The sequence below is a fragment of the Podarcis filfolensis genome (assembly GCF_964270895.1).
Source record: "Podarcis filfolensis genome assembly, chromosome: 10".
Classification (NCBI taxonomy): Eukaryota; Metazoa; Chordata; class Lepidosauria; order Squamata; family Lacertidae; genus Podarcis; species Podarcis filfolensis.
Genome location: NC_139612.1, coordinates 31,857,246 through 31,879,162, shown reverse-complemented (window position 1 = coordinate 31,879,162; position 21,917 = coordinate 31,857,246). Strand labels below are relative to the sequence as shown.

The 21,917-nt window shown below is 42.8% G+C and overlaps 1 protein-coding gene across 2 annotated transcripts in view; it reads left to right on the top strand.

Moving 5' to 3' along the window:
* Nucleotides 1-21,917, top strand: part of PTPRB (protein tyrosine phosphatase receptor type B) — a 76,944-nt gene that overhangs the window by 9,475 nt on the left and 45,552 nt on the right. For both annotated transcript variants that reach the window (XR_014539245.1, XM_083574300.1), the window contains exons 3-8: nt 3,835-4,076; nt 9,592-9,868; nt 13,666-13,944; nt 14,460-14,717; nt 16,807-17,070; nt 17,769-18,038. Coding sequence is in view for 1 of the 2 variants with exons in the window: in XM_083574300.1 (XP_083430426.1) it covers nt 3,835-4,076; nt 9,592-9,868; nt 13,666-13,944; nt 14,460-14,717; nt 16,807-17,070; nt 17,769-18,038 (1,590 nt within the window). In the remaining variant the exon portion in view is untranslated. The remainder of the gene's footprint in view (nt 1-3,834; nt 4,077-9,591; nt 9,869-13,665; nt 13,945-14,459; nt 14,718-16,806; nt 17,071-17,768; nt 18,039-21,917) is intronic.

Below are 21,917 nucleotides of genomic sequence, written 5' to 3'. Positions count from 1 at the left end.
AAGCCACATCGTTCTATAATAGCGCAGAGTAGTGATTTCCATATGAAGGAGTTTAACCCACAAATGTATTATTGGACTCCTGCGAATGGATTGTCTCAGGGCCAGTGCTGGATGTTGGGCTGGCCTCACACTTACAGTGACTTTTGTGTGTGTAATTTAACAGACTCCTACAATTTCCTCTTCGGAGAAGAGCAAAGATTATAGTTTAAAATAGAAAAAACATTAGAAGTGAGTCGTGTGTTCATTGGTGGGGGTGGGCCTTCTTGAGGGGTTCAAAATACATGTTAGGCTAACATAACACGCATGTTTTACGTTGAAAAGGACCTCGCAGGAACATGCATCTTGTACATGTAAACAGAAGATAGACAGTTTTATTTTATTGGTAGCATTAAACATGCATGTCAATGTTGTTGCTTTTAAGGGATGTTGTTCACTGCAAGATGAAAGTTCACCAAGTGGTCCTTTTGGCAGGGGAGAAATCATAGGTTGACATTCTAAGACTTCATAATTACACACTGAGTGATCATATTTGGAAACATCTGCTGCTTCTAACCTAGTAATTACAACTTTTTTAGAGGGGCTGTAAGCTAAAAAATTTATACGTGGCAGGCAGCCTACTGTTGTGGCAGCAAAACAAGGTTTTGCCATGTGTGAAACTCTGCTTCTAGGAGTCATTTTGCCTCAAGCAAACACATCCTGCTATTGAAAGGTAACCTGGTTTTCTGTGAGAGGGGGAAGTTCACATTGCAAAGGAACAGTCCCAAACTTTTTGGCCTATAAATGTAGCACTAGTGGTCATAGAACACCACAGATTGAGCCTTAATTTCCAGTCACATAGAAAGGACGACATTCTCTTACCACATAGGGAGAAGTACAGAATGTGAACGGAAAATGTGTAAAAGTTTCTTCCTGCACTCCCATTGTAATTTTGGCATTCCCTAAAAGATAGGTGACTTTAAAAAGCTCATATAATTACAGCCCATTACCAGAAGCTTGTGGGCTGTGCCCTCCAGGTTATTTCCTGAACAGAGCGAGCATGAGATTTTACATGGAAGAGTTCTGAATATCTGTTATTATAAAGCAGCCTTGAGCCATTTGTGACCAGCCAGGCTTAACGCAGCCTATCAGCTCTGTACAGCAGTCCACAAACGAATTGGAGAACTTCTTGGTTTTGTAGTAGCCCACCAAAATCTGCAAAAACAAGTTGCTCCCATATGCCTTGTACAAAGAAGTACACAGGTACAGAGCACATGAAAGGTTAGAGGAGAGGGCACATGCAGGAACATCAGGACCAGATTCTCCAAAGCTGAAGGGTTACCCATGTCTCCCTTGATGAACAGTGGAGAAAGCACTGGGTGTGGCGAGGGATAGGAACTTGCCCCAGACTGCTAGGTAGTGATTCAAGAACAGGTGTGAATGGGCTTAGCGTTTACAGGTTTGCCAGGGATGCAGTTGCATGTATCATGCACATCCACAAAACGTAGTGAACCTTGTATATACAGGTGCCTGTTAAAAATGAATTCCTTGACCTTGGGCAGAGGTGTTTCTAATAACCAGCCCACATAATCCGATTGAATTCCATTTCGTCTTTTATTGCATATGCATTTTTCTGTATCCATTTTGAAGATCTCGAACAAGCTTGCTATTGTAGGGTGGTTGCTGATTATCACATGAGAAGCGTGCTTTTTGAATTCATCAGTCATAATAAACAAATAAGTCAAATTAAAATGGAAAAAAGCAACCTACAACCGTACTGTTATCTGTCTGTCTGCCATAGCTCAGTAATAGTACATCTGTTTTACACTAAGAGGTTCAGTTTCTGCACATCATCAGGTACAGTATGGGAAATACTTCTCTGAAATCCTGGAGAGTCACTGCCAACGTAGACCATACTGAGCTAGATAGCTACCTGGAAAGGTAGCTTCCTATGTTCCATATCTCTGTCTGTCTGTCTGTCTGTCTATCTATCTTTGGGCACTTCAGTTTTATTATTGAACAATTTGCTAATCTGCCTGCTCTTCAGTCTTTAATTTGGATTTATTTTTGTGGGGGAATTAAATAAGTTTGGTTGGATGTGGAATTGACCCCCCCTTTTTTTTAATGGATTTCTTCTCTTTTTTCATTTTTGAGAGGACTTTTCCAGTTTATTCTTTGTAGATTAAATATATGGGTTTCCAAGCTAGAACCTGGAGTTTTAGTTAAAATATATTAACTGCACTCAGTTAAAATAAGTTAAAATATATTAAAAGAATTGCTACTGTGCCAATCAAGCTCTTTCCTGAGATAACCTGCCCTGGAATGCAGCTTGTCAAGATGTTGCTGGTGTTTTCTAGAACTAAGCTCTGTATTGCCCTTGAACAAGTGACAACTAAGGGATTGGCTCTTCTGGATAGAATCTAGAAGGCGACCTGCAACTAGCTGTTGTTGTTGTTGTTTAGTCATTTAGTCGTGTCTGACTCTTCATGACCCCATGGACCAGAGCACGCCAGGCACTCCTGTCTTCCACTGCCTCCTGCAATTTGGTCAGACTCATGTTGATAGCTTCGAGAACACTGTCCAACCATCTCATCCTTTGTCGTCCCCTTCTCCTTGTGCCCTCCATCTTTCCCAACATCAGGGTCTTTCCCAGGAAGTCTTCTCTTCTCGTGAGGTGGCCAAAGTACTGGAGCCTCAACTTCAGGATCTGTCATTCCAGTGAGCACTCAGGGCTGATTTCCTTAAGAATGGAGAGGTTTGATCTTCTTGCAGTCCATGGGACTCTCAAGAGTCTCCTCCAGAACTATAATTCAAAAGCATCAATTCTTTGGCGATCAGCCTTCTTTATGGTCCAGTTCTCACTTCCATACATCACTACTGGGAAAACCATAGCTTTAACAATATGGACCTTTGTCGGCAAGGTGATGTCTCTGCTTTTTAAGATGCTGTCTAGGTTTGCCATTGCTTTTCTCCCAAGAAGCAGGCGTCTTTTAATTTCGTGATTGCTGTCACCATCTGAAGTGATCATGGAACCCAAAAAAGTAAAATCTCTTACTGCCTCCATTTCTTCCCCTTCTATTTGCCAGGAGCACCGAAATTTTCCCCTTGGTACCCACTCCTGATAGCAGCATTTTAGAGCTAGTTATCTGACCAATCTCTTGCCAGTTTCATTAAGAAATGCTTTTATGAAGCTGCTTTTTCCAAGTGATGCCCACAACAGTCTTTGATTGATAATGATTGATGTCTGCAAAAAGGGGCAGGCTAAAAGATAGTGACTGATGTCTTCCACCTCAGGTTACCCACAGATACAAAGTGTGTCTGTGTGTGGGATCTTGTTATAGTGGCCTTCACTATAACAAGATCCCACACAGAGACACACTTTGTATCTGTGGGTAACCTGAGGTGGAAGACATCAATCACTATCTTTTAGCCTGCCCCTTTTTGCAGAGATCCAAGAGATCACTTTCTGAAACCTTTGTTCTCACTAGCAAGCAGGAATGGTTTGGCTTTTCTTGACAATAACACAGAGCGCATTCGGTATGCACTAGCTGCAAAAATAAAATCAGGACAAATGAAATAGATAAAATTGTTATAAGTTGTTTCGGTGATTCTGAGGTTTAACCTGAAATTAAGCTAAATTTAAGATTCTTGGTGACTCTGGTATCTTCTCTCTCATACGTCATGGAGGTTGGCTTTTATTATGGATGTATTTTGTTCTGGATTATTTTATTAATGTTACTGCTGCAAGTTTCTCATGGCCTTTGGCTAGAACAATAAACAAGATGTGATTAGCATGCCTAAAAGTATTTTCAACTATGCTTAGCACTGACTTTATTCACTGTCATTTATTCATCTTAGATTTTGAAGATGCTGAAACATTTGTTCGAACCACTAGAAGCACAGCCCTTACATTTAATTCTATAACACACAGTCCACAGAATGTTCTTGGCACTAGCAATACGGTGGTTTTCATCAGCAATGTCACAGAAAGCAACGATAAAAACATGGGCAAAGTCAACCCTACCCAGAATGTACTTGAAGTGACAAAAACACCCTGGATTCCTACACCTACCCATCATTTCTCTACCACCAAAGAACAGGTAAGTTCAGCTCATAGCTGGGATTGGCGGTAGTTCTTCTGCAGCTACTTTGAGGATAGAATCCTTCAAGCTTCACAAATTGTACCCAATCTAAGGCGTGCAAAACTGACTGAGATTTGCCAGAAACTTGATCGTCACCCTCATAATGCTAAGAGATAAATCATAAGGTGTGGAGGAGTTTGTGTGGATACGTGGTTCTATTGTATGCTGTAAATTGCCAAGAAACGGCAACCTATGACAAAACAGAATGCCTCAAACACTAGGGGATTGGACGGTGGTTCTCATCACTGGCAAATGATTTAGCAAGTAGAGTCACATCTATATTGCAGCTTCTGGCACAGGCCGGTTGAGCTACTGTGTTAGATAATGGTGCAGCCAAAATTCATATTTCCTGGCTCAGGAAAGGCAAACATTGCAGGCTCACAAGTTCTCTAGCTCACGGTCACAGAAGAACTTTAAGCCCTGCCTCCCTGTTCTTTCCCACCCCATTCCTGCCTCATATCCCCTTCACTTATCTTCACTGCTGTTCCAGCAGCAGAGGAAGGGAGGAAGATATCTTGCCCCCTCCTTCCTTCTCTGAGGATGCTTGCTATGCTACTATGGCAGCATGCCAGGCATTGGGGGGGGGGGAGGAAGAGGGAGAGAAATCTTCCTTCTGTTGCTGCTACTGGAAGACCAGCAAAGACATTGGGGAAAGCAATGGCTGCTAGCTGTTCCTCCCAAGCCCCGCAAATGTCCCCTTCTGTTGGAAGGCACAACTGTGTATACCACATGGCCTGCGCTGGATCACTTCAGATAGCCTGCTTGCTCAAGTGCAGTGGAAGAGATTATCCCATTGCCAGTGTGGAAGCGCAGGTTCAGTTGCCAGTTTAGTCAGCTTCTGAACCATGGAATGGGGATAAGGCGCCATCTTGATCTTTGCCTCAGGTGGCAACATGCCTTGGAACAGGCCTGAGGATGCTGTCTCATTGCAGGTGTCCAAGTATGATTTATTTGCCAAACCTGTTCGTTGTTGTATTTGGGATGGAGGATACTCTTCATAAACTAGGATAAACAATAAAGTAGGAAGTGGCTTGCAAACCCTAAAGGGGCAATGGGAACCAAAAAGCAGCATTTTCACTCATTTTCACATATTTTTCAGTTGAATTATCCAACCAGTTTTTTGTTGCATGCTTCAGAGTGGGGAACTATGTGCCACACAATAGAGACAACAGGTCTTGCTATCCATCTGCCAGCTCAGAAAAGACATGTACCCCAAATTGGGAAACGAATCCGGGGAAGAATTCACTCCTGTCCAATCAGGGGTTCAAAAGCTTCTTTAAGAAGGGTTGCATAAGAAGGCTGAGTTATATGAGGCTAAAGGGTTAGATGCTGTGGCTTGTGCAAATTATCATTAATTTGTTAAGGGTACAGGGGTAGGAGATTTATTTATTTAATATTGATTTAGACTAAACACTTATATGCTGCCTTCCAGGCCACTTTCAAAAGACCATTACACAAGAGGAAACTGTAGCTTCATACACAGAGCAGGGGTCACTATGGAGCTCACAGCATCACAGTATGAAGCAACTCCACTGTGAGAAAAAGTTACAGCATTTGGGATTTCTTAGGTTAGAGAAAAGGCAAGTAAGAGGTGACATGATAGGAGTTTGCAAAGGTATGCATGCCACTAGAATTTGTGGACATCCAGTGAAGAGAAATGTTGGAAGATTCCTCTTCCATTGATAGCAGTGGAATATTGATTCACTTATGTGTTGAGGCATGTTTCAGTATGCAGCACATCTTGTGTATATTTTTGAAAGGAGATTCCTTTTTATATGGATTCATGGTGGGTTGCGGTGTTAATTATGCTTTACCTTGTTTTCCTTCTGACCATCCATATCCATGTATGTCAATTGTTCATGGAGGCACATATTGTTCAGGGAGGCACACATCTGAGACATTGAAAACATAGTGGACAGTTACAGATAGGTAGCCGTGTTGGTCTGCCATAGTCAAAACAAAAAAAAAATTTCCTTCCAGTAGCACCTTAAAGACCAACTAAGTTAGTTCTTGGTATGAGCTTTCGTGTGCATGCACACTTCTTCAGATACACATGTACATGTATCTGAAGAAGTGTGCATGCACACGAAAGCTCATACCAAGAACTAACTTAGTTGGTCTTTAAGGTGCTACTGGAAGGAAAAAAAATTTTTTGTTTTGATAGTGGACAGTGTTAGTATGCTAAACATTATTGTGAAGAACAATAACATTTATTCGTTTACACAATGAAAGGCTGGCTGCTGCTGTTTGGCTGAGGTCAACTGATTTTCAAGGCACGATGGTGGTTGCTTGGTGATGATGGTTTTTAAAATTGTTTACACAAGACCAACCTTGGGTTGGAAGTAAATCTGCAGCTCGCACTTTCAGAACTATGAGAAAAGCTATGCAAAGCCCATTTCCTCTTGATAAAAAAGAGAGAGAGATTTGTGTGTGTGTTCTAAAGCCAGGAAACCTTGAGAAAGGATCTAAAGCAGACTGGAACCTGCTATTGGTGATATGTTCAGTCACTCCCCACAGTTACTTCCAGCTCTTTCTTTTACTCTCTCTTCTTAAAACTTGGGTCAGCAGAAATAGTACTGTTGCACATCTATTCAGTATCAGCTGTAATATTTATTTGGCACTACCTACATTTGTTGTCCCATTGCAAATTATGGTTATGTTGCTCTACTAAGTGTTCATATGGTACACTTGAACCTGGTTGTACTTCATCTTGTTAAAAGATAATTAAAAGTGAGTTCTTCGGTGTCATTTTAGACCTCACCTTAGTGTCGTCTGCAGTAAGAGGTAGACATCAAGCTCAACTCCACAGCGGTGCAGTATTTAAGATATTAAAAGCTGCAAGAGCACTCTGTCTGTGTAAACCAAAAAGATTGCCTTCCATCAGTGCTGCTTTAATTCTCCTGCAAACTTTACCATTTGTTTACAAATTGTTTCTTTAGTGATAAATAATTATAACTGATTGTTATTGGAAAAGAAATGACAGAATTCATTTGTCTGTTCTTTTTCCAAAGGATAGGCAAATATTCCTTGAAAATATGGAAATTTGCTTGCTTTAAGTTATATATATTTCTTAAGGGCAATTTATTTGGGTCCAGGGTGGTAGTTGACTCCAAGGCACATGCTGATCCAAGGAAAAGAAAAACTGAGACAAATTGGCAGTTTTTCAGACTAATGATATTCCTACAGCCATGGAATTGAGATACCATTGGACTTTTTGCGCTTGACACAACACTTGTTGTTTTCAAGGTAGCAAGGCTAAATTTCTAAGCTATATTGGCTGGAATGTGTGAGAGAAAAATAATGGTTGTCTGTTGATTACGGATTTGTGCTTGCTAAGACAGAACAGAGGAAATTTGCATTTCCGGTAAAAGGGAGGGAAAGAGCTTGCCTACAGAGAAAAAAAATTATATCTCAGCTCTGAAAGGGCACTTAAGGTCTTGTTTGTACAGTCAAGAGAGTTTGGAATAGTTGCTGAGGTGGTGGTTGTGGGGAGAGCCATCTTTGCGCTCAGTTCAAGGGAGCCCAACGCCAGAGACGGCATGTCGGCTCTGTGTTTGTAGAAAATTTGCATGACCCATGTTCACCACAGGTATCAGCCACGGTGTCCACGCAGCCATTTTCCCTGGGCACAGCAACTGTGTTGAGGGAAATATTACTACCCCTGGGTTCATTTCCATGACCCCGATAACTTAGGGGTGCCAACTTGAATAAAAAAAATGGGGGAGCCTCAGATAAGCCCCATAACACACGCACCATTTGAATGGCAATGCCTATCAGCTTTTGGGGGGCAACCCCCTCAAATATTTGATGGGGGTCAAAGGGTCCTTGGTCCCTAGGAGTTGCCTCCTGTGGTCTAACTTCGCTTCAGCCTTGGCTCTACCCACTCCACCTCACGACCCCAGGGCTGAAGCGAGTGAAAGCAATGGCTGCCTCTCTTGTTGTTGTTGTCCAAACAAGATCTGGATCCCGGGGGGAAGAAATCCCCTGAGGGGAGAGGAGAGGAAGGCAAGCCACCACTGAGGGGCAAGCATGAACTGAGGAGGTTTAGAGAGGACATTCCAGGGGGAGGAGAAACGCCTGAAGGAAACCATCTCCAGTGTCAGAAATAGCCCTGGGAAAAGAAGGTCCGAGGCGAGCGAGGGGAGGAGGAGGAAGGAAGAGGGGCAGGGTGCGGCGGAGGAAGAGAGAAACGCGGAGAGGGCATGGTGGAGAGGGAGAGCGCGCGCGCCAAGGCGCTGTGAGGAGAGGAGCAAAGGGAAAGGCGGCAAAGAGGGCTCTCTCTCTCGTGTGCGCGCCGCCTCGGACATTGGCTCTGCGAGGGGCAGAGAGGAGCAAGCGGCCGCCGAAGCGCCTGGCCATGGCCGCGCGGGGAGAGCGGCGGGCAGCCGTCTCCCGCCGCGCCTTCCCACCGCGCCTGCCCGCCTTAGGCAGCCGCCCGTGCGCTCGGCCGGCGCGAAGGAAACTTCCTCGAGGAGCGTCGTGAGGGCCGGCCTGCCTCCCGAGGTCGAGCTGGCCAGCAGAGGGCGGCCGCGCGCTGCTACCCTCGGCCCCGCGGGCGGGCGGGCGAGCAGGGGAGGGAGCTGAGGAAGCCGCCGGCGGGGCCAAAGGCGCCTCCTCGCCCCCACCACCTGCAGGCTGCCTTGCAGATCCAAGCGGATGGCAAGGCTGAGATGCGGAGCGGGAGTCTCCTTGTGGATTCTCGCACTGGCCCTTCTCAAGGTGGGTGGCAGCCACGCGCAAAGGAAGAGGATGGGGAGGGAGGGGGGGGGACTTGCAAGGCAGGAGCCGAAGCTGGAGACAAGCCGGGATAGAGCATGAGACTCTGAATGTCGAGATCCAAAAGATTCATGCATTGCAGGGGGTTGGACTAGATGACCCTCGGGGTCCCTTCTATGATTCTCCCTCCTGGCAAACGCAGCCGGCCTCCTCCAGTGCTACCTGTCAGATCAGCCTCTAACTTACCTTTGCTTTCAGCGCCAGCTTATCAAACAGGATCCCATCCAGGATGGAAGCTCTCTCCTGCGTTCTCTTCTCCCCCCCACCCCACATAATGATACTTCTCCAAGTTGGCTGCACAGAAGTTAACCACTACTGATGCAGTTCTGGGTATTCAAAAAGAGTTCATCATCTGGCACATGAATTACCATCCTTTCACACCCATGACCCGCACACACCTATTCAAAGAGGAGAATGGGCAAAGTGTGTTCTGCGACTGGGGTTTGTGTCTGCAGGTGTTGGGTATTCCATGTACAGAGTGCAAGGCGTGTGTGTGTGTGTGTGTGATTTTACATGCACACATATAAGGAAGTCATTTCCATCCAAACTGAAGGACTTGTTCCATGTCAGTATGTTTAAGATTAAAGTGCAGCAGTCTGAAATTTAGAACGATTGCCTCAGGTGACCATAGAAGAGACAGAAATCATTTGCTCTTGGATGAGATAATCACTGTATGCTGTTTCTGATCCTTCTCCAGAGTGGTCTAGGAGCTCCAGTAAAATGCACCATCAACCAGACAGAGTGGAAGGTCTCCAGCCAGTCTGTCCATCTCAGGTGGGACAGTTTGGGATCTCCATGTAACTTCAGCGTCACCTGCAACTCCCGCAATGCCTTGTACAGGGTTTGCCAGCCCATCCAGAAAGTCAACGGTTCCTATGAATGTGACTACAACGGCTTAGAAGCAGGGACTTGGTACCATATCAGGATTGTCTCTCTGTCTGATGGAGAAACCAGCAATATCACATTGCAAACAGGTATGGGTGACAGGTGCAGGTTTGATGAGCACTTTGAGTTTTGGCATAGAGGGAGGATCTGTCGTTGCCCTGTTGTCTCTGTGATGTTCAACCTGAACTTCTGAAATGGACATTATGAAGGGATAGCACAAGTCATTCCAAACACTTTTCAATATATTCCAAATGTAGGTCAGTGGGTACATAATTAATCCACACACACACACACCCCACTTGCTAGAACTTTATTCTAGTTCCTAAAAACAATCTCTTAGTTAAGCTTAATAACTGATTTGACTTTCAAGGTGAGCAATGATCTGGAACTCATTAAAAGAAGTGGCTTGAAATCTAAAAAAGAAAAAGAAATTCAAGCATATATATTGTACTTTACAACTGGGCTTATATTTTGAGTTTCTGTTTATATTAGTCATTATTTTTAGTAAGCTCACTTTAGTAATTTTGTCCCAATTTAGGCTGCAATCCTATGCTCCCTTACCTGGAAGTAGCCCATTTTGGACTGCTGGGCATCTTTCCTGCCTTTAGTTGTTTAGTGGCTGTATACAGATTTTACCCAGGATAGTTGAGTGATACTTGATGGTAACTATCTAAGTGACTTTCTTTTCTCAAATAATGCAGTTAGAATAACACTGAAAAAATATGGATGGTTCTTCTTACAGGTACATAGGTGAGATTAGTCATGAATAGTCACTCAAAAGTATGTCCACTCAAAAGTAAGTCCTACTGAGTTAAGTGGGACTTACTCCCTAGTAAATGTGGAGTGCAGGATTGCAACTTTAAGAGTTAAAGAGAAAGTGATTATGAAAGCTTTCCAAGAAACATACTCGGTCCTATATATATTTAAAGGACCTGCAAATGCTCTTAGTTTTTAACATCAGTCATCACAGAGCATTTGTGTAATATTCCGTAATATGTTATCAGATGCAGTCCTAGATGCACAGTTTTAAAGTGCATTGTAGTTTGTATTTGAAATTGATGGCAGCAGAATAATCCAAAGTGATGATTCTTAGTTATTGTTTCAGGACACATTTCCTTACCTACTTACACCTCAAACTAACAGATACATTATTAATGTAATTTCACACAGCCCAGCCAAGCTTCCACTATAATGATTAGGGTGTATCTTGCAATATCATATTACTGACAGGACAAGTTCTCAAGGTAGAAGCAGACTACAGAGCATTATTTTCCACAGCAAGTGAAATGTTATACAAATAAAAACATTTCGTATTTGGTTTGTAAATATCATTTGCAACATATATCCATGCTTTTTGGAAATTGTGTACTGTAGAAAGGCAATGGGTGGTATTCTTCTTAGTCCTCAGAACAGACCAATGAAATTGTTAAACCTAAGTTAGACATGTCATATTAAATATATATAGCTAAGAAGTCTTCATCCCCTTCAGATACAATATAATCAATTGTGCAATATAATCTATTCCTGTGCACAATACTCTAAAATGCTTTTTCAACTTGGATGTTTAAAAGAGTAATAGTACAATCCTGTACATGTGTACTCAGAAACATGTGCCATTGTGTTCTATGGGATTTACTCCTAGGTACCCATTACTTGGGAGTAAGCCCCCATTGGACTCTGTAGGACTTACTTCTGAGTAGTCAAGCGTAAGATTGCTCTGCAATTGAAATACTCTAAGACATTATTGTACTGCAGGACATAACTTAATAAAAGTAAAAGCATTTTTGTATTTGAACAAGGTTAATAATTTTCAAAATTTGAGACAGATAGACATCCAGCTTCTCTGTAAGAGCACTAGCTTTTTGTCAATACATTAATTTGATTTGGCAACAATAAATTGATGTGGAAGGTAAAATACTGACTCCTCCTATTGAAGCCACTTGCAATACTTTGCTAGGAAGCAGGATAGAAACTGAAATAATAATAACTGGTGCAATTGGCTTCTTATTTGGAATCTTTACAAAAAGCACAACTTTTCAAAGTTTCAGCACAATTGATTTCTTATTTAAATGTCAAATTGTGTAGCCAGTGTTCGATAAGAGTCCCGCAAAAATACCTTCTTAGAAATATCTTATTTCTATGATATATCGGTATTGGACAGCTGCCAGTCAAGAACTTTATAACAATGTAAATGGTTTTTTAAGTGTTTGTTTCCAGCCAGGGCTTTTCAGGCCAGGCACTTCCCAAGCTCATTGTTCCTTTGTTATAACGGATGTACAGAGGACTGGGTGTTTTGTGTTCTGGGCTAGATAGATTAGATAAAGTCTGAATTTCTGAACTTCGCCTTCTAGGCACGCAACCTTTTAAAATTGGCTTTAGAAGTTGTATCCCACCTCCACATCTTTCCTCATTTGTGTAAATTTTTAATTTAAGGGGCAACCCCAACTAGACTTAAGCACCCTGAGAAAGTTGTATTTGCTTAATTCTTCCGCAGAAATCAACGCAGGTCTTTAAAAGGGACTGGATGACTTGAAGCGTTCTCCATCCCACAGTTCAGGGCAGTAACAATCTGGTAAAAACATAAAACCCTACCAGGTGTTAAACCTCAGCCCTTATACCATCATATTCTTCTACTATCCAAAATCCAGAAACATTTTTAGCACTTTGTAAATCACATAGGCAGAACCTTGAATTTCCATTATCAGAGCACCAATGGCACATGCTTCTAATGACCAACCTCTGTCAGAAGGCAGCTGCAGCTTCCAAAAATGCTATCAAGGGCAGTATTTTGTAGAGTAAATTGCAATAGTCTAGTCATGAAGTTATGAAAAAATGAGTGATGGTTGCTAGGTACAAATCTAAGGAGAAAGGCAGTGTAACCAGTATTTTGTAAAGTAAATTGCAATAGTCTAGTCATGAAGTTATGAAAAAATGAGTGATGGTTGCTAGGTACAAATCTAAGGAGAAAGGCAATGTAACCAGGTAGATTACAGATGGCATGACACAGGAATGGCCAGTTAGTAGCCTAGATTGGTGAGGGCAGCACACCTGTCAGATGAGGAGTTGGTTTGTTCTTGCAAGCCCCAGCCAATGAGCTACTGATTTGGATAATGGGGCATCTACATTAGAAGCAATACACAAATCTCTCCAGTGCTCAAGGCCACTGGCCAAAAGCAGTGTGGAAGCGATCAACACACAGCTTCTGACCCTTATATTACTTCTGAGAAAGCAAAATGTGAGAGTGTCCCTATTGCTATTGCATAATCACCCCGTTACTTTCCACGGTGGTGTTGTCTTTCTTGTGCTCCTTTTGACTGTGGCACCTATTCTGGTATGAAGAAGAGCATGCTCTGAAGATCACTCTGTCACTTTCTTTGGGGTGCCATCCAGGTGAGAAGCAACATGCCTGCGTGGCATGATTGACTTAGGGATTTGTGCTACCACACCAAAATCAATGCAAGAGAGTTGTGAACCACTTCAACCTGGGTTAGCTTTGGTCCTGCTCCCAACAGAGGCTACTGAGACAGCGTTGTGCACTAATAACTCCTACTGTGTTATCATCACCTGTGTCATCACCCACTATGCCCCTCCCATTTAAACTGTGATCACTCTCAGTCAGTCAAATATCTTCCTCCTCCATCCTCAGAGTGCTTGGTTTAGCTTTTTCCACTTTGAGGTATCATCTGTTCCTCTCCCGTTCTCCAAACACCACTTACAGGCTGAAGAGCTCCTTTCTGCTCTTTTCCTTGGCATGTTGTTGACTTCGGCTCACCTTCCCAGTGACTGCTGTGGAGAACTTTTATTTTCATACTAGTTAAAGGATTAAGTGAATTTGTGTGCACTGCATTAGGATTTATTACGTGTTTGTTTGTTTTCTGGAATGCAGACCCCTTGCCACCTGCGAGATTTGAAATTAAAAAAGACGGAATTACAACCACAACCTTGCAGGTGTGGTGGAGCCCATCCTTAGGAAAAGTAGACTGGTATGAGCTGCAGTTACTTGAGAGTAACACCAACAAAGCCCATGAGGTCCAAGTTCCTGGAGGCCTTTCAAGAAATGAACAGACATTTGCCAATCTCACCCCTGGAAGCAGATACACTGTATCGATCAGTGCAGCTGCAGGAAATAAAAAGAGCCCTTCAACTAACATCAGTGGTTCTACTGGTAAGACATCTTTCTTTGACTAATCCTACAGTAATATTATTTCCACTTGCATTTCTCATATCCCATAAAAGGCTATGGGGAAAACATAGTATCAAACAAGAAATAAGCATTAAAAAGATGGCAACGGGTTAGTTACTGAAAATCAGCCAAGGGATATTCATAATCCCATCTAGCCATTTAAACCATAGCTGTCAACTTTTCCCTTTTTTAAAGGGAAATTCCCTTGTTCTGAATAGGATTCCTTGCAAGAAAAGGGAAAATTTGACAGCTATGATTTAAACAGGTATTGCATCAGAGTAGCATTAGGATGGCTTTCTGTTTTAATTGCAGCCATTTTGATTTCTCTTCTAAGCATAAATAAATTTTTTGAGTGAAACATAACAGTCTTTGTTTTGTAAAATATGCAGTATATTTTAAGTACATTTGTGTTGCAAATCCTAAATATTTTAACAGCTGTACAATTTTGTTTGTATATAAACCATTTTTCTCCCTCCCCACTCCTTCTCTCTTAACAGCTCCTTCTCCAGTAGAAAATATCCAGGTCTTAGTCAAGGCTGAAACAATCCATGTTTCATGGTTGCCAGGTGCTGGGAATGTGGATCAATACAGGCTGGTTTTGCTGGATAAAGATGGTCCAGTTCAACAAACGGATCTAGAGAAACACTATTTGGCATACAATTTTTCAGGACTAACACCAGGACGTCTGTATAATCTCACTGTCATTTCCAAAGCTGCAGGGCTGGAGAACTACAATTTTAGACTAATTAGGACTGGTAAGGTTTTACAGATCTTTCCTTGAATAAGAGAACAGAATGTGAGGATAAAACTACCAATACATTTTTCAGTAGAAATCTAACAACTTGGCCTCCTGCGAGGATCGCAGTCGACATTTGAAAGATTTGTTCATATAAATGTCCCTATAGATTGACTGAGATTGTAAGGAGTGCCTGCAGATTTTGGGGGGGAAATGTGAAGGGCTGCAGTCTTGAGCTGCTTGAGATCTTTAGGAGATTTGTGTAATTCAGAGTCTCGTGTGTAAATCTGAGTGCATATGAGTCACCAGCATATATGGGTTGTCCCTCTCGCATCAGTAATGGAAGTAGCTCCAAGCATTCCCCTTGGAGGAGTCCAAGGAGCACACATCAGAGATCCAACCCACAGCAGCCAATTATGGATCAGAGCAACTGAATATAATAAAGTCAGCTGTTGGCACATGTTAGGTATTTCTGAACATTCTCTTTACTCGTTTAGACTCTGAATTAAGGTAATTACCGTATATTCGTCATTTAGTTTAAGGGACGCGGGTGGCGCTGTGGGTTAAACCACCGAGCCTAGGACTTGCCGATCAGAAGGTTGGCAGTTCGAATCCCCGCAATGGGGTGAGCTCCCATTGCTCAGTCCCAGCTCCTGCCAACCTAGCAGTTTGAAAACACGTCAAAGTGCAAATAGATAAATAGGTACCACTCCGGTGGGAAGGTAAATGGTGTTTCTGCTCTGGTTTGGCAGAAGCGGCTTAGTCATGCTGCCCACATGACCCGGAAGCTGTACGCTGGCTCCCTCGGCCAATAAAGCGAGATGAGCGCCACAACCCCAGAGTCGGCCACGACTGGACCTAATGGTCAGGGGTCCCTTTACCTTTACCTATTCATCATTTATATTTTAGACTCTCTGTTCACTGACCGTTTCACTTGGAAGTTTTGTGTAAGCACTGTTGCCTTAAACAAAATATTAGATAGTAGTCAAAAGCCAGCTTCAAAAGCAGTTAAATATGGTTGCTCAAAATTCTGTGGCTTTCCCAATGGTGTTGGATTGCAGTTCCCATTAACCCTGACTCTTGGCCATGCTGGTTGAAGCTACTGGGAATTAGAGTCCCAAAACCACTGGAGTCCCCAAACCACATGTTTTCCATCGCTGCTGTAGACTCAGTGACACCATATTGAACCTGGGGCCATCTGTGTTCAAAGCAGATGCTCTAGCACTGTGGTAGGGCCATTTCGCAAAATGTCCTGTGTCAGATCAACAAAGAATTCTAATTAAACTGTAAACCACCCTGTGATCCTCAGATGAAGGGGGGTAGAAATTAGCGATCTTATGCCATTATAATCTGGATAGCTCAGTTGGTTAGAGTGTGGTGCTGATAATGCCAAGGTTGCAGGTTCAATCCTCATAAGGGACAGCTACATATTCCTGTGTTGCAGGAGTTTGGACTAGATGATCCTTAGGGCCCATTCCAACTTTATAGATTCTCTGTAATTGGGGATTTTCTCTAAGACAGAATGTTGAAGTCAGATCACCTAATGTCATGTAATGCATGGTGGTTGATAGTCTGTGGGGTGGGGAAATTTGGGACCCAGCTCACTGGCTGAATCTGGTTCCCACCCCCTGGTTACACAGAGAAGATAAACCCTGCTAAACCCATTTAATTGTGCAATTTCCAAGGCTGCTTTCTAGATGGCATCCACTATTTTTCCTCTTCACTGCTGCTGTTTTCCTCACTTCTGTCCTTCCACAAGTGTTCCTAGACAAATAGGGATTGTGTACTAGATGTGAAGATGTTACAGTCTATTTGGCTGTCAGATTTGGCTATTTGCTGATTTCACTAAGGAACAATTAAGCCCATTTAGTGAAGGCATTGCTGCCTCTAAAGGTCACCCGAGTCAACACCATTGCTACCCTTTATGAATGATTTGTGAATAATCACTTAAAAGGGTATCATTTCCCAAATTTTGAGAAACATTTTTGTACTCAGCCATAGTATCTATTACTGTTCTGTGCATTGCTATCCTAGTTTCCAGTATTACATACAGTTCTAAAGTCCACACAGCCAATAAATTTCTTACTCTTTTTTTTTAATAAAAATAGTTCCAGCCAAAGTTTTAGATTTGCTGGTAACTAATGACGGCAGCTTGGATACCCTAAAAGTGACGTGGAAGGAGCCTCCAGGAAACCTTGATTTCTACAACGTCACCTTGTTTCATCTTGGATCTGTTAAAGAAAGGAAGTCTTTAGAGTCACATGTCACAGGGACATACTTCAACAAACTAGTATCGGGACGTCTTTATCAAGTTGATGTCAACACAGTCAGTGGTGAATTGTTCACTGGAGCGACAGCATATGGCAGGACAGGTACGTTTCTACAATTTTCTAATCAGAAACACTTTCACGTTTTCCACCTATTTCCTTCCATACAGGAGATATTATGGGGAAAGACAAGATTTTGGTTTCAGTAGAATACAAAAACATGGTACCCACTTGCAGTTCTCTCTACTGACCGGTCTGTCTGCAGCAGCCTTCTTTTTGCAAATCCGTGTTATATCCTCTGAAGGAAGATCAGGACAGATCTTGATATTATCTCAGAAAACACATGGTCCTCTGGCCTGCGTTTGATGAGACAGTCTGGACTGTGGGGTTGGGTATTTGCAGGACAGAACTGCTGTCGAGAGGGATGCTTAAGTGTGCCCCACACCCAGCAGTTCACTGTTCAAATACCCTACCTATCAGCCATTCTTCATCCCACTCTGGTCACTTCTAGTTTCAGAGTCTAGCTGGATAAAAAAAGTATTCCCACCCACCTGCCATTCCTCCCTTACAATTGTCCTCCATTGTTGGCATGATACAGGAAACAGAACCATATACTGTTCTTTCATTGGGCATTGAAAAGTAATGTTAAATTCATGCTTCCATTATTGCCTAGTCATTTTGAGAACAAATATGGGAAGCTATTGACTAGAAGGTTGTTAACTGAAGTACACTTGTGAACCAATGACCTCTTCCATGAGAGAACACAGTCTTCTGTTTCATGTTGTTGAAATTATATGTTTCAGTTCCCCAGAAAGTTTCAGAGCTGAAAGCCGACAGCATGGGCTCGTTAAGAGCTCTGAAAGTGAACTGGTTGCCCCCTACTGGAGACTGGGAGAAGTACTGTATTGTGCTGTTTGACCATGCTACGGTGCTGCTGAATACTACAGTGGAGAAAGACCAAATGGAATATATTATCACTGGTTTAAGGCTTATTCCAGGAAGACAGTATGAGGTGGAAGTTACTGTCATAAGTGGAGACTTGAAGAACACAGCACGCTGCAAAGGCAGAACAGGTAAGCAAACTTTTTTTATCGTAGTCAGAAAGAAACTCTGAAAACTGACAGATCGTTTGCGGGTGATTAGATGGAGTCTATTATGGGATGCATTTGCCTTCGCAAAATGCTTATGTGTGTATTTATAATGCTATTCTAACGTTGGCTGTGTTTGCATGAGCAGATTCAATGAGCATTAAGTGTATCTGTAGAGATCAGTCACAAGAAGGTGGCTTAAACATTATATTTTTATTTTCACTGTCCATATTGCGATAGGTATAGTTTTACACGTTTATAATAAGCAACCTATTGTTTACTCAGACTGAAATCTTTTGCATTACCTGTTATGTGACGTCTTTTAAGTGGATGTCATGTAACTGCCATGGCTTCTCTCAAAGAATCCTGGAAACTATGGTTTGTTAAGGGTGCTAAGAGCTCTTAAAAAAGGTAAAGATACCCCTGCCCGTACGGGCCAGTCGTGTCCGACTCTAGGGTTGTGCGCCCATCTCACTTAAGAGGCCGGGGGCCAGCGCTGTCCGGAGACACTTCCGGGTCACGTGGCCAGCGTGACGAAGCTGCTCTGGCGAGCCAGCACCAGCACAGCACACGGAAACGCCGTTTACCTTCCCGCTGGAAAGCGGTACCTATTTATCTACTTGCACTTAAGGGTGCTTTCGAACTGCTAGGTGGGCAGGAGCTGGGACCGAAAGACGGGAGCTCACCCCGCCGCGGGGATTCGAACCGCCGACCATGCGATCGGCAAGTCCTAGGCACTGAGGTTTTACCCACAGCACCACCCGCGTCCCAATGACGCTCTTAGAATGCCCTTATTTCCCTCACTGAGCTACAATTCCCAAATTTTCCTGGGGAGATGCATTGATCGCTAAACCACGCTGGGAATTGTAACACTGCCAGGGGAATAGGGTGTCTCCTTTGAACTCTCAGCAACTAAACAAGCTACAGTCCCCAGGATTCTTTGGGGGAAGCCATGACTGTTTAAAGTGGTGTGACACTGCTAAAAATGTATGGGATATACGGTATGTGGCCAGAATAAACAAAAGGCCATATTTCAAGTAATAATAATAATCTTTATTATGGTCCAACAACCCATAACATAGATACAGAATAAAATACAGACTCATATAGACAACCCCCCAGGGAAGGGAGACTGAAGCGTTATTTGTTTAGTCATGGGTATGTTGATCTTTGATTCATATGACTTTGTCAAGTTGGTTTTGATTTCTTGCTCTTGGGCTTGCTGATCGGAAGGTTGGCGGTTCGAATCCACGCAACAGGGTGAGCACCCATTGCTCTGTCCCAGCTTCTGCCAACCTAGTACAGTGGACCCTCCGGATATGAGCTTAACTTGTTCCGGGGGTCCTTACGTACCCCGAAAAGTCTGCAACATGAGGTGCCACTTCTGCGCATGCGTGCAACACGATAGAGTGCTTCTGTGCACTAACGTGGCGTGCAGAACGCTTCTGCACATGCGTGAAGCACGCAGAGCGCTTCTGTGCATGCATGCGGGGCAAAACCCGGAAGTATGCACTTCCGGGTTTGCTGCGTTCGCAACCCAAAAGTTACGTAACCCGAGGGTCCACTGTAGTTCGAAAGCACACCTGTGCAAGTAGATAAATAGGTATCACTGCGGCGGGAAAGTAAACGCCGTTTCCATGAGCTCTGGCTTCTGTCACTGTCCTCCATGCACCAGTAGCGGTTTAGTCATGCTGGCCACATGACCTGGAAAACTCTGGATAAACGCCGGCTCCCTTGGCCTGAAAAGCAAGTTGAGCGCCGCACCCCATAGTAGCCTTTGACTGGACTTAACCATCCAGGGGTCCTTTACATTTTACCTTTTACCTACCACTCACGGGCAACCTGTTGTCTTTCCACCTCCCTAGATGCAGTGCCCCAAGACTCACACAGCTGCTGCTGTAAAGCACTGTTCTTGACAGAGGGGAAATGGCTAGTAGGTCCATGGTCTGTGGTTTGATTGCACAACTGCAGGAATGCCTACCTGCTGGATACTTTTCCAATGGCAGCAGTCTCTGGCAATGGCAGTGGTGGAAGGCGTGAGAGGTTTCAGTTATAAGAAAAAGCATTGTTATAAGGAAAAGTAGAATGGGCACAGCACAGGCAAGAACAGAGCAAGCTGTCTGCAGCTGGTTTACTGGGAGGGACCAGATTATTTGGGTCACAATTAGAGGAAGTCGTGCGGGCTGGGCTGGGGTGTGTGGCAAGCAGACCCTATGTGTCTACATCAGTTCGTGTGAATTGATTTGACAGAAACAGAGAGAGCAAATAGGTGCTGAATGATGAGAACCTCCCCCAAACTGCCACATTGTTGGTATTGTATAAAAATCAAACAGAAGAAGTATTAATAGTATATACATTTATGCTTGCCGATTGTGCAGTCATTAATCTAAAGGAGGGTGATTTTTGGAACAGAATATCACATTGTGATGTCTCCCATCACCTACTGATACTTATTTAAGCACAAGGTTTAGATATTATTATTATTATTATTATTATTATTATTATTATTAGTGAACTGAAAACTGGTTTTCTTATCATTTTGACAAGAAACTGCACTGCATAAAAAAGCCTTGGAGACTAACCATAACTGGCCCATTAAATGGAATTTGCCTCCTCCTGAAATAAGCTATTGCTGTGTGCAGCAAGCCAAGTATTCAAAATTTACAAAAAGGAAGGGAGTAGCCTGGAAAACAATAGATAGAAGGGTGTATAAGAAATCAGGGTGGGAAACTGTGCCTTATCTTACACCTCGTGTTGATTATTTTTCCTGCTACACCCTCCCTTTTGATTCTTTAGACGTTGCATGCTTTTTGACTCTTTGACACCATATTTTTTTCATAACCACAGAATGCCAGATTATTGTGGATTGTAGGAATGAGCTATTCATAGTCATTTTGTGATCTTGCAAAGTTCAACAAGCATCCTTTTGATGTCATTCTGAAGCAAATCCTTTTAACTTAGTGGAGGGAAACTGCTATTAGGTAACAATAACGTTCCCATATAGAGACAATACTTATGGTGTCTCGTGTCTGTTTTAGTCATTCCACATAGCAGATGAATAAAATGGTGTTACTAAATAGAGCTATAAGGTTAGTCTCTTGAGTTCAAGTCTCAGTTGATAAAAAGTGTTCTGTGCTGTTTTAAGAAACTGAAGCCAATTAGATGCAGATGCAGAATCCTGCATCTCACAGAAACTCCCAGACATTTCTGTAAATCACTGGATCATACCTTTTGATTTGTTCAGTTTACTTTAGTTTAAAATCTGATTACATACAGATTGTGAATTTTCATGAGTGAACACTCCATTTGTTGAATAGCTGAACAAATGTTCCTCCCACACACATTGTACTCTGTTTAAAGCCTTTCATAAATTAGGAGCTACGTTGCTAAATCCTAATAGCATAGCTAAATAGCAGATGGAGCTTAATTGTCATCTTTGATACTTAACACACACGTTTTCATTTAATAGCAAGATAATAAAGCCTGTTCTAATAGTAACTTGCAGACAGAAAACCAAAAGAAACACAAAAAGTAAAGATAACCACACTGGCCCATAAGAAAATTTCCAAAATCCACATTAGGGCAGTAACTTTCATCAGTCCTGCCAAAAAGTCACAAAACAGCATGCAAGCTTTTGAGTTCTCCATAACTCTTCATGAAACTAGATGATAAATGAAGCCAGGCTTTCTAACCTTCTGGAGAACTCAAGTGCTTGCACACAGTGATATTTGGGTTCACCTAATAAAGGTATTGGGATGTGGGTGGCGCTGTGGGTTAAACCACAGAGCCTGGGATCAGAAGGTCGGCGGTTCGAATCCCTGTGATGGGGTGAGCTCCCATTGCTCGGTCCCTGCTCCTGCCAAC